This window comes from Temnothorax longispinosus, chromosome 10 (assembly GCF_030848805.1).
Source record: "Temnothorax longispinosus isolate EJ_2023e chromosome 10, Tlon_JGU_v1, whole genome shotgun sequence".
Classification (NCBI taxonomy): Eukaryota; Metazoa; Arthropoda; class Insecta; order Hymenoptera; family Formicidae; genus Temnothorax; species Temnothorax longispinosus.
In genome coordinates this window covers 18,925,528-18,937,596 of record NC_092367.1, presented here as the reverse complement: position 1 = coordinate 18,937,596, position 12,069 = coordinate 18,925,528, and the positions used below count along the sequence as shown (strand labels likewise).

The following is a 12,069-nucleotide window of genomic DNA, read 5'->3' as shown; positions in this document are numbered from 1 at the left end:
ACGAACCTTTCACCCGACTGTGCGGCGCTCTGTCTGCGCATTATCTGCATTTTATGTACACTTTCTACACTTGAAGTGGATATTATTGTGTATATATTTGGATTATACCCAAAAGATGCCCAAAAGAGAACTAGAAGTGGAGTTTGGTTAGTGGAGGAGATTGGAGAAGATTCGAGACATGGTGGAAGATACGAGGGTGAAAAATCAAGAACGCCAAATATACTCACTTCCTGTTTCGTGGTGATGCACACGCGACTGCAGATACTTTGGTCATAACGGTGAGTCTAAATTTAACACTTTCGCATTATTAAATCATTTCTCTACGCTCTTAATTAATTCGGACTAATCGGTATTTATTTTACGTTAATAAAACGTTGCGTACAGCATTATTTTTCTTATTCTTTTCTTTCTCCGTTTTAATTTTCTTTTTTGCCCCGACTTGCGTGAACAAAATTGACAAAAATAGCATTTCACAAAATTTCATGTCTCTGATACAGCCTAAATGAATTGTGTCCTTAGGTTGTTTACAGCAATCTAAGAATACGCCTCTGACGTAGCAATGAACAAATGCAATCTAATTGGAACGTAGAGATTAACGATTGACTGCGCCTTTGATACGAATTTGTTGATAGAGTGATTATTCGTCACATTGTAAAAGCTTTTGTTGTCTAACCTCAATAAAAAAAATCTGATGTAAGTTTTAGAGAGATTATCAAACGTGATTCGACTCCGATAGGTATGATTTTACTTGTACACAACTGTTGTAAGTCTAAAATGTAAATTAAATACTTCACCATGTTTCAAATCAGTGTATATTGAAAAAATAGATATCGGAATATTCCGAGTCATTTGTTACATTGTTAAAAGGGTACAGGTTTATCTTGCAACGCCACTCACTATTTTATTATTAATAATACATTACTATAGGAAAATAATAATTGATTTTTCAGCCTAGACGTTTCATCGTTGATTTTTAATTGCTGTGCAAGATTGACCAAACAATCTTAATCAAGAACATGGATCTAGTTCAGCCTAAAAACCCTAAAGCAGAAGGAATTACTGAGGGAAGTAAGGAACCATTGTTCAAGTTGGATGAGCCTGTTACTACAGCTTTAAATATAAGTACATTGACTAACGTCAATGCCAATGAGGAAGCAGATAGCCTTTCTTTCATAGTGCTTGGTAAAGATTCGGTAGAGGCTCAGGCTTCCTTATTAGCTTCCTATGTTGATATCCAACAGAAGAGCATGTCAATTGTACGTACATCACACAATTCTGTTTTATCTCATGATTACATAAAATGGTAAATAGTAAAAATATTTTTCCCTGCAGGACTATAAGTCAATGGTGTCGTCGCTGAGCATAACTGAGATGCAACGCAGATTGACGGAAATGTTGCAAGAAAATGTGAAATTGAAGGAAACCTTGAGGCAGAACAACGACTCTATGAAACAGCAGTTTAATACCCTGGCAATGTGGCAAGAGGAGGTGACCAAGGTTCATCAAAATCATAAGCAAAAGTTTGCGGAAACTAAAGAACTTATAAATCATCTCAAAAAGGAAAATGCAGAACTGAAAACTAAACTCTGGCTCTCACAACACACTGAAGATATAGGATATAAGGTATATAGATAGAAATGTATTACGTTAAATATATATGTAAATACATATGTTATACATAATTTCATTGTCCATTTCACTTTTTTCCAGGCGATTAGTGCCATTTCTGAATCTGACACTATTGTTAGTAATGCTTTCACCAGTGAAACAGAACTTGAACAGAACGTGCCCAAACTTACAAGCGCAATATCAAAGATAGCTGTTGAGAAATGTAAAGAATACATAACGTCCGTAATATCCGAAAAGTTTGCCGATAAAGACCAACAAAAACAACAATTAAAAGTAGAAAAAGAATTAGAGTTGGCAATGAAATCGTTAAGTTCCAGTGACAGCCACAGTTATGTGAAACCTGAAATTCCAAAATGTTCAGAGGCGTGTTCTGCAAAGGATCAGGAAATTGCTTGCTTGAAAAAATCCATTGATATACTTGAACAAAAGTTACAATGTGTATGTTTCTTTAAAAAGTTGTTTGCTAAAATATTTCAGGTAACTAAATTGAATGAAATTGAATTGTCTTTTGAATTTTGCAGATCTTTACTCCTGTTGAACTGAAAGATTTATCGGAAACATCGTCCAATTTAAACCGTCAGAAATTCGTACAAAATGTGAAGCAATATAACGACATGCTACAAGAATTAACCGAATGTTTTATAACACAAATAGAACACTTTGGTAGCATAGAAAAAGTTTTAAAGGAAGTTACAGATATTCTTAGACTTGACGGCGATAACTCTAAGATGCAGTATGAAGAAAAATTATGTCAGTTTTGCAAACAATTAGCTGACGAGCAAGTAAAACTTATTACTGATCGACAAACTTTAATTAAATCAAAGAATCAATTCCAAAAGATATTCTCTGATTATAATTCAGTTCTATACGAATTGGAAATAACGATCGACGAAAATACGAAGTTAAACGTTTTAAAGGCCAACAGCGCCCACGAGAATTCACAAACGTTAGAACAGATTAAACGCGACCAGCAATCACTGGAAAAAGAGAAAATAATTTTCGATCAAGAGAAGGACAATTTAGAGAAAGAAAAAAGATCCCTCGAAAGCCAGAAAAAGAGCTTGGACATAGACCAAGTATCGTTGCGTGATGAGAGAAAACTTTTCGAGCAAGAGAAAATCACTTTAAATGAAGAAAAAGTGTCACTTGATCACCAAAGTCAACTATACGAAAATTCCGAAAGAGATCTGCAAAACGAGAAAAAAGTATTGCAAGTTCGTTATGACCTACTGTTGAGCGAGACAAATAATTTGCGACAGCTGATCGGAGAGAAAAGTACAGAACTTCAAAATACGATGGAGCAGGTTGCACAAGGCGTAAGTGAATTTTTTCTTAAGTTGAACTAATACAGTTTACGTAACGTCTTAATTTAAGATACATGTATAAGACTTAAACATCACGTCTTAAATTTCATTATTTTCATGATACTATTTATAGGCGGAAGAGATAACTTTATTAAGATCGCAATTATCGCTCTATGAAGAAGACTTTCAACAGGAGAAGAAGCTCGCAGAAGCATTATTAGAAGACAAGAATAAATTGAACACAGAATTGCTAAGGCAAATAGAGTTTAACAAACAGTTACAGGAATCTGCTGGCATTACCGATTCCAGTGGTCAGCCAAGACAAACGTCTGAACATCCAGTAAGTTTAAATTCATTATGCCATGACGTTTTTATCTAAAAATAAAAATGACCGTTTCTTGCTTTTTATTTACCACTAGAGCGGTGACAAATACAACGGGCGCGCAAGAGGTCGCAACGCCACTGTGCGAGAGAAGCAGCCGAATTATCGAAATTTAATTTTTCGCTTATTCCCAATGAAATAATGAATAATTACGTATTTATTTAAATATTTAAATTCCTTTCTAAATTGATATACGCGTAAATAAATTCTATTTTTATCGTATTGCTTCTCTGTAGTTCTGTAATCGTATGTAGTATCGCATAGTTGGCATTGCTAAGTTAGCTACTTTAATCCTAGACTTTTCTCTTTTGTTTTCTTCTCCTTATTCTCTCTGCTCTTTCAAGGATACAACTAAGCTTTTTATTGGATTAGTAAATCATATATATATATATATATATATATATCCATGTATTTTTTGAATTGCAAAATTGTAGAGAAATTAAGTATTACATATACGCATTTTAATATGATAATGGTTAAGATAAGAAATTTTTTTAATACATAGTTCTTATCTTTATTTTCTCATGATATCAGTATTATTTAATTGTTGTTTAAGTATGTTATACGATTATTTGTCGCGTTAAAATATACGAAATGACATACCATATATTACACGATCAGAATCTGCAGGAACGACTCGACATTTGTCACAGCCCTATACAATTTCCTTTTTTTTTTCTTTTATTTAAAGGATCAATTTAATTTGCTCTTTGCGCGATATGTGCTATCGCATAATAGGATAAAAAAATATGTATAACACTATGTTATAACTTAATTTTTAATTAAGTAATTTGAATCTAAAGTAACTGGACATTTTTAATTGAAAACAATTGTGTTACATGTAAATCTAAACTAACATGTATCAACTTAATTACAGAACGACGCCTTGACAGTATGTCCATGTTGCGCGACGGAATTTCTGAATTTGCCAGATTTGATGAAGCATATTGACAGATGCATAGATTAATAATCGAAAATATATAAGTATGCACACTAATCTGATTCTGTCGAACTGTATAAGAGTGTATTCTCATACAAGGAGAACGGACTTCACATTAGCAATTAGCATATAAACTGATATAATGTACAGTATAAGGTGCATTAATTCGATGGATCATAGAATTCTGACTTTTTAATAATTTCCTCCAATAATTATTAAAGACCCAGCGGCCAATAAGTCAGAATTCCATGACCCATCGAATTAATGCTCCTTACTGTACCTCTCTCTTATATTGTTGAAGTTTTAATATGATTTCTATTCATGTAGGAACAATTTTACGTAGTAGACGGCTTCTAATGTGATTATGAAGAGACAGAATTTAACACAGACTGGATACTTATATAATAATTAAAATAATGTGAAAAAATAATAAAAATATTGTTTAAATCTAATTTTAATAAGGCTGAGTACGATATATGCGTATTTTTTTTAAATATCAGTTTGTAATTAGTATAGTAGATACACAGTTTGAAAAAATATTGAGATCTTTTTTGTTTCTCACTGAATTATCTGTAGTTTAATATTTGATGTAATTTGAAAGACCGTGCCAAGGAAAGATGTAAAAATGTTTTTAACAAAAGACGACTACAACAAAGAGAGTAATATCTAAATTTTACGCTAGGATGTGAATTCTGTACCACGTTATCTATAGTTATGTACATCATACGCAGTACCTGTACGCAACCGTTAGTTACCTCATGTATTAATACTGTAAGTAAACAATAAATAGTTTTGAAAACGTGCTGTCGCTGAAACTATTGAATAGTGAATCTATTTTTGCAAGGCCTATGACAAATCTATTTACGCATAACTCTGTCATAGCTAACGATAGATATATATGTACACCAAACACACGTCTCGCTCGAATACGTCTATACTGGATCTACTATAAGCGCGCTTAAGAGAAAATATCCTCTCGTCCCTTAGTCTTATTTATTTCTACCGCGTCTGCGGAACGCGTTCGCGCCCGAGCGATAACAAAGACGAAGCTGGGTGATGCGACTCGCGTGGACCATGGCCACTATATAGCTCCGTTCCAAGTACCTCGTAGCGAAGAGGGAGAGGGAGAAGAAAAAAAGATGATGCCTGGCCTTGGATGGAGAAGCCCGCGGTCAACGATTCTTCCCCGCGTGCCGGTCGGAGAAGACGTATGTCTTTTTGCGCTACGATCACCGCATGCGCTCATTGTATCTCCACCTTTTCGCAAATCGGTCGAGACTGATCGCAGAGGGACACGCACCACCACGACGACGACGACGACGGCGGCGGTGGCCGCGACGGCGACAGCGACGACGATGACGACGACGAGCCCGTTCAAGGCAGGCCGGTCGCTCGTTTTAAAAAAATCTTTACAGCCAACGAACGGGCGTCCGTTTGATGCACTCGTGGGGACCTCCCGTCAAGCTGATGATCATCATCCTCGCAAGTAGACGGAATACGGATCGGGTACTTCCCCGGATCTGAATGATGATTGTAGAACTGAAGGCATGAAAGTAAATGTGTGAATCAGATTAGAAAGAAAAACAGTGAATTACATGAAATAGACTGACTATTGACTTTTATATAATTGAAAAATTCTTAAAAATTTAGATGTATAATAAATCTAGAATTTCTATAATTTATTGAGCTCCAAATTGGAACTGGATTTTTGGAACAAATTCAGAATGTTCTTACTTCACTTTCAAAACTTTTGTAATCCAATTTTACTTCGAAATTTCTGTGTCGATTTATTTTAACAAGTTTAAAGAATAATGGATTTTTGCAAATAGGAATAGAGCTCTGAATCAGGTGCTAATTGCAGAGACAACGGTTGGTATGGGGAATCATTTTGACTTACCTAAATGGGCCGATGGGTTAATGAGTAAACGTTGATGGTCAGTAGGGCACTACTCCTGTCTCAAGACGCCTTCTAATTTGCATTCCCTCGGTGATGGAAAGATGTAGCACGCGTTCGTTAATTAAGGTGACGAGCGGAAATGCGGGCGACGCCAACATCTTTCAGATACGCAGCAGCCATGGGAATCGATAATATCTTCGTAGTTGCAAAATATCCGTTGAACTTTTTCCTTATGAGAGACCGGTTGATCAAGGTTCAATTATAAATCCCTCCCCTTGAGTTTATCTTATTATTAACACGTAAGAAAAACAAAAAAAAAAATATTGATAAGAATTTTTTTAATCAAACCCTTAAAACTTTAAGGCCACGTTCCGTAACGCGCATATGCGCGCATTTTCTATAGTAAACGTTAACGTATCCTATAGATAAATGCGCGCATATGCGCGTTACGGAACCCAGGGTGAGACATCAATGGTATAAAGCAGAAACCTTCGTGTCTCTGTAAATCGTCGTAGAAGCGACATGTTTTATAATTGCACTATCGTTCAACTTGACGAGTTCTGCGCGACAAATCCTGTTACGAACTGCGTAAACAAAAAGCGTGATAACAATCGGAAATAGCGTTATATCATAGCGAGGACATCGGCTTTTTCCACGTCTGGACACGTAAATACGTTATATATATGGATTATGGAATTTACAGATTTTTTTTCACAGAATATTTCAGTTGAGATAATAAGAAATTTGAAGTATCTTTCGTTCCTCTCTCTTCTATGATCATTTAGTAGGTATAAAAATTGTTATTTGTTGATGCGATTTTTTTTACTATTAATTGTATATAACTGTAAATTACTGTTAACTAAAAGAATTATGAAGAATATATTAATACTGGATCTGTTGTATTATTATTTGACCTATCCGTTGTATAAATATATCTGCATTTTAAATATCTAAATATTTAATGCGCTAATAGTTTATTTAATTTACCGTCTCAAAGTCTTAATTAACTGTTCTCAAGTGTAAAGCATACAATAATGTGATAATTTGAAAAATTACGAGAATATTTCCGAAATGTTTGCCGTTTACATTACGCATAGGTAACTTTCTTTTTGCGACATGTGTGAAAATTTCAGAATTTAGTTATGTAATTTCACGTCCTTCCCCAATTCCGCATACTTTTACTTAAAACGTGATTGTGACAAATCCGCGGTTTATTCCTCGACCGAATTTTCAGTTTAAACATAAAAATGCCGGACCGGTTTTATGTTAAATGTCACCACTTATGATAAAAATATAAATATAACAACAAAGTTTATAGCACAAGAAAAAGAATGTATGATATTATCTTCGCAACAATGCCGTCTTTTCGTAAATCTCTTTTTTAAGAGGTATGGAAAAACAACGGTAAAAGTCCAACCTCCATTTAAATAATTGCATTAAAATATTGCGCAACTTTTAGGTCAGGGTCATTACCAAATTAATACTATTATACCGAAAATAATTGTAAAACTTAACTTTCATTGCGTATTTAAAGTATAAAGTATTATCCTTCAATCTTTTTCTCAATATTTATTTCAATTTTAGTTGCTATAAATATTAATAAAGATAATTGTAAAAACTTCTATAATTAAATCATATATAAACATATATATGTATAAATGTTACTATCAATCGAAATGTGTCAAATAAATATCTAACGTCGCTAAACGATAATGAGGATGATTTAATCGCGCGACTCAACGACTCAGCGTTTCTATTCAACCTACAATTAAATGGTCCCAGATATTTTTTGCGTATATAAGAACAGTGTATGGAATTCCAAGAATTATAACCTTTAGGTCGTCGGTCATTATCATCCCCCTAACGTAAATGACTCTCCGAAAAGGCCCAGCAAAATACAATCCTAGTCCGGCGACCAAAGCGCGCCTTCCCAGAACTTTTTTTCTGCTAATGATAGATACTGAGAAGTATCATTATACACGATTAGACGCATGCTAAATGTATGTGAATGGCTCGTCTTTCTCGATAAGAATGATTAATTATTTGTTTGTACTATGAGTGGTCTAATTGCGAAATCAAAAAGTCCCAATAAAATATCTTCCGAAAGTAAGATATGCGTGTCCGTCCGAATATATGCATTCTTGCGAAACTCCTGAAACCAATCGAATAATTTAATAATCAAGTTTCAATAATTAAAATAGAGTGACTCTTTTAGTGACTGCCGGAATGCATTTATTTCTGATGACAACGAAAGAACGAGTTATCCTATTAATTAATTATAATTAAGTATCGGCCGTGTTCGAAGTCACCAAAAGAAATATCAGCCATTTTCGTGCATCTCAATGCGGAAAGATATATTCTTAATGAAGGTAAATTTATTTAATATCTACCTCCAAACGGATCTTATTTCCATTTTTTATGCTAAGAAGAAATTAACACAACTCTATTAATCTAAACTTGACACCTCGTAAACATTTTTAGTTGTTTTTGTGAAGTAGAAGATGGATGGCTCTTCTACTTCTCTATTTTTTCCGAAATGAAGAAACTTCCCTGCACTACAGTGGTACTTTGGGGATAAACGAAGATGTTAAGATCAATCATAACGAGACAGGTTGACTCGAAGGGAATATCTGCGAATATTATCGGCGCGATAAAGTCGCGAGGTCTCGGATTACGCTCGCCTCGGATTTTACGAGGATCACGTCCTCGGGGCGCCTCTCCGCGAGCATCGTGCGGAATCTCGGTATCCCACGAAAACACTCGGCAATCTCGACATTGGCATTCCCATTTGCGGCTCTTTGTGTCGCAACTGGTACACTCCCCGTTCTCGGAGCATGTTATCGCGTGTCTTCCTCGCTCGTTCGCTCACTCGCTCGCGCGTGTGCGAAAACCGCAGGTATAAGCCGATGACAGGCGCGCGGATGCCTGTGCACGTGTTGGTGCGTGCGTATCCCGGGTACTACGAAAACACGCCGGGTCGACCGCGTATATAAAGGCCCGCTGCACTCGAAATGGAATCAGTCTCCGATATGTTGCGTCCATTGCATTTCGTAAGTGATCCGTAGGATCCCTCTCATCTTCGACGTCGACACTATATCGTCTCGAAGACTTTTCCTTTCCTCTGGTTTTTTTTCTTACCACGTCGCGTGTGTACGCTGTTCCTCGACGACACAAAACGTCAATCGCGAGCCTGATTAACTTGTCTAATTAATTAAATTAGAGTAATTCGCGCCCCCGAAAAGCCAGTCGCTTCAGGAATTGCTCAAACTACCTTCGACAATCAAGTATAGACCGGGATTTATAAATCGAGCTATAAATATGATAATAATCGAATATAAGTTTAAAAGTGATATACAGAAAACTTGAATTAAATAACGTCAGATCATCATCAAAATATATCAATAAAAATCGTTGCTATGTTATTCTATTAGAAATCTTTTTGGGAAAAAGACGCTCTTATATTTTATCTGTTAAATTTCGAATATTATATCGTCATGGATTATTGTTGCAAATCGCATCCAGCGGAAGCGACCGACGAATCCCCGATCGATCAAAGATTTTTCAAGTGCATTGGATACGGGAACGGATCGAGATCGCGTCAAAAAGATTCGGTTTTAATCGCGCGAATCGCAGATCGAGAGAAGCGACGATAATAAAAGGAATCGCCTCGAATTGATTCTAGGTGTTCTTCCTCCTCGCGGCGTTCCTCGCGTTCGCCGCCGCTGTGCAGAATGAGGGCGACCCACAACCAGAAGCGAACGATCTAGTAGCGGATGCCTCGTACTGGGGGTGAGTTATTACGAATCATTTTAATTTCTATCCCATTGACATCGATCTATCCGCAGGAAATGCGTGAATCCGTGAAGCTCATCATCCTTAGACAATTTAGACCTATAAAATAAATTGCAATGAATATAATTAGGCGTTTTGGACACGAATACTTTTCAGAATGCTCCCAAAATGCCAATATCAAAATTCGTCGCGTGCCATTGCAAAGTGAAGTAAAAAAAAACAAATAAATCCATTTTCTTAACATACCCCGCCATTCATTCCAATCGCTACAAAGCTAATAGCTCTTTCTCGCGAAACTGTTAATTTTACATTCGCATGATGAATAATTACCTACTTTTTGTTAAAATTATTAGGCGAAATTAAACTGTCACGCGATAAAGACAGTCATGTCCTGTGGAAAAATTCCGAGGTTCGGAAATTGCGCGGTAATTTTTTGACGATCAGCTTCCCGTACTTTCAATATCTTCATTATTTAGAGTTCGGACGTGACACGTTGGGACTGCTTGTAATGACAAACATCAAACAGCGATCACGTATCCCATCGTAATCGGGACTTACTCAACCGCGATTATACATACTTCACGCGCACTTTGTATGCGTCTTGCTCGTTTATGGTGCTCACGACTCGTTCGTAAAGATGACAGTCGCGTAAACAGGAGACATTTGGAAAAAAATATTGCGCTTTTGTGGCGCAGTATTTCTTCATTCGTATTCACCGCATCCCTCTCCTGAACTGCGCATGAATCACATGTTGTTCGTACGTAATCCTGTCGCACGAACACTCTAACTAGTCGCGTGCATAAATGACGCATTTCGATGAGCAATTAACGCTAAAGCGAACCGCAACGATCAATTTGCAATAATTAAGCGGACCGTATGTATATCTCGTCTATTTCTTGCAAGTGACGTTCACGAAATTTACCGTCACAGAAAAGTGTACAGTGGCTTCTCTAAAATATCGCGCATCAAAATAGAATTAAACTTAAACAATTGTTTAGGTGATGAAAAATCTAATTTTTACGATATTTTAAATAACCACCGTGACATTGAAAAATCTTACATGATCGATAATTTAAAATGAAAAGATATCTTTAATTTTATACACATTAAATGTGTGCATAATGCGTGCACACATGTTTCAGTTTCAATTTGTTTGAATATGTAAAATCTTTAATGTTCCATTCGATTCACGTTCCCAGTACTTCAAATGATAATTTAATGACAATAAAGGCAGGAGAAGCAGAATTTAGGCAAACAGAATGTTTGCTGCTATTTTGCCGTGTGTAATCACGATTATAAATTATAATTTGATACTAATCGTACCTATGCGCAGCACACACAAGTGATACCTTTTATTCAATCTTTTCTCTCGCCTATATATAAGTAATGAATATAATGCTTCTAATTCATAACGAACGAAAGGTTACTTAAGATAAAAAGACTAATTTGTTTCTTCTAGAGTTGATCGGCAATCTTTTATCTCCAGCATTAAATCCTGATTTATTCGATATTAAATCAATATTTTTTCCAAAAAATCATCACTAAGTAAAAATTGATTCTAAAATTTATCAAGTCATCTGTCATTAAAAAGACGGCGATTTTTCGAACGCTTTATATATATAATATAATATTTCACAAAATCTGTCACGTCTTAAATTACCGTTAGTTTGCATTTAAATAAACAAGCAAATTCTTCGGTTGTTCAAACTGCTTAATCGAACGATTCATGAACAATTTCAGATACGGACGACCATATAGATACTACGGTGGATATGGAGGATACGGCGGAGGTTGGGGGGGAGGAGGATACGGCAGAGGTTGGGGGGGAGGATACGGAGGATACGGTGGCTGGGGCGGCCGAGGCTGGGGTGGACGAGGATTTGGCGGTTATGGCGGATATTGGGGTTGACGTGAGCCCCGTATTCCATCCGCGTGATACTTTATGTTTATCGCTATCAATGTGTATAGCCTTTGGCTCTTCGTATGAATTTTCTCTAAGATACGTGAAGCTGTTGGACAGCTTCATTAGCTTCGTAAGTTTTCATTGAAATCTCTATTGTACAAGAATAAAGAAAATGTGTGAAAGGAACGTGAAGAATGCTTTGTTACCTGCCATCATCCTTAT

The 12,069-nt window shown here is 36.1% G+C and overlaps 2 protein-coding genes across 5 annotated transcripts; both read left to right on the top strand.

Moving 5' to 3' along the window:
- The first annotated feature begins 67 nt into the window (after nt 1–67).
- On the top strand, nt 68–5,070 carry LOC139821226 (uncharacterized). 4 transcript variants are annotated; one of them, XM_071792153.1, is made up of 8 exons: nt 68–278; nt 520–693; nt 951–1,256; nt 1,333–1,623; nt 1,711–2,067; nt 2,151–2,945; nt 3,067–3,273; nt 3,353–3,692. In XM_071792153.1, the coding sequence occupies exons 3-8, from the start codon at nt 1,017–1,019 to the stop codon at nt 3,455–3,457; spliced, it is 1,995 nt and encodes a 664-aa protein (XP_071648254.1). In that variant the 5' UTR covers nt 68–278; nt 520–693; nt 951–1,016; the 3' UTR covers nt 3,458–3,692. The 4 variants fall into 4 exon arrangements, with proteins under 4 accessions (XP_071648254.1, XP_071648253.1, XP_071648252.1 ...); XM_071792152.1 differs by having other exon boundaries at nt 520–736; XM_071792151.1 differs by lacking the exon at nt 520–693 and having other exon boundaries at nt 3,353–3,691.
- Nucleotides 5,071–9,024: 3,954 nt separating this feature from the next.
- Nucleotides 9,025–12,033, top strand: LOC139821230 (uncharacterized). Its single transcript, XM_071792160.1, has 3 exons — nt 9,025–9,202; nt 9,835–9,941; nt 11,685–12,033. Exons 1-3 carry the CDS (start codon nt 9,164–9,166, stop codon nt 11,851–11,853), a joined length of 315 nt encoding a protein of 104 aa, XP_071648261.1. The 5' UTR covers nt 9,025–9,163; the 3' UTR covers nt 11,854–12,033.
- The last annotated feature ends 36 nt before the right edge of the window (nt 12,034–12,069 follow it).

Excerpts from the sequence above, each read along its gene's own strand:
- LOC139821226 (XM_071792153.1), top strand. The coding sequence starts at position 1,017 with ATGGATCTAGTTCAGCCTAAAAACCCTAAAGCAGAAGGAATTACTGAG. Across the intron at positions 1,624-1,710 it reads CTGAAGATATAGGATATAAG|GCGATTAGTGCCATTTCTGA; the intron begins GTATATAGATAG and ends ACTTTTTTCCAG. Across the intron at positions 3,274-3,352 it reads GACAAACGTCTGAACATCCA|AGCGGTGACAAATACAACGG; the intron begins GTAAGTTTAAAT and ends ATTTACCACTAG.
- LOC139821230 (XM_071792160.1), top strand. The coding sequence starts at position 9,164 with ATGGAATCAGTCTCCGATATGTTGCGTCCATTGCATTTC. Across the intron at positions 9,203-9,834 it reads TGTTGCGTCCATTGCATTTC|GTGTTCTTCCTCCTCGCGGC; the intron begins GTAAGTGATCCG and ends AATTGATTCTAG. Across the intron at positions 9,942-11,684 it reads GCGGATGCCTCGTACTGGGG|ATACGGACGACCATATAGAT; the intron begins GTGAGTTATTAC and ends GAACAATTTCAG.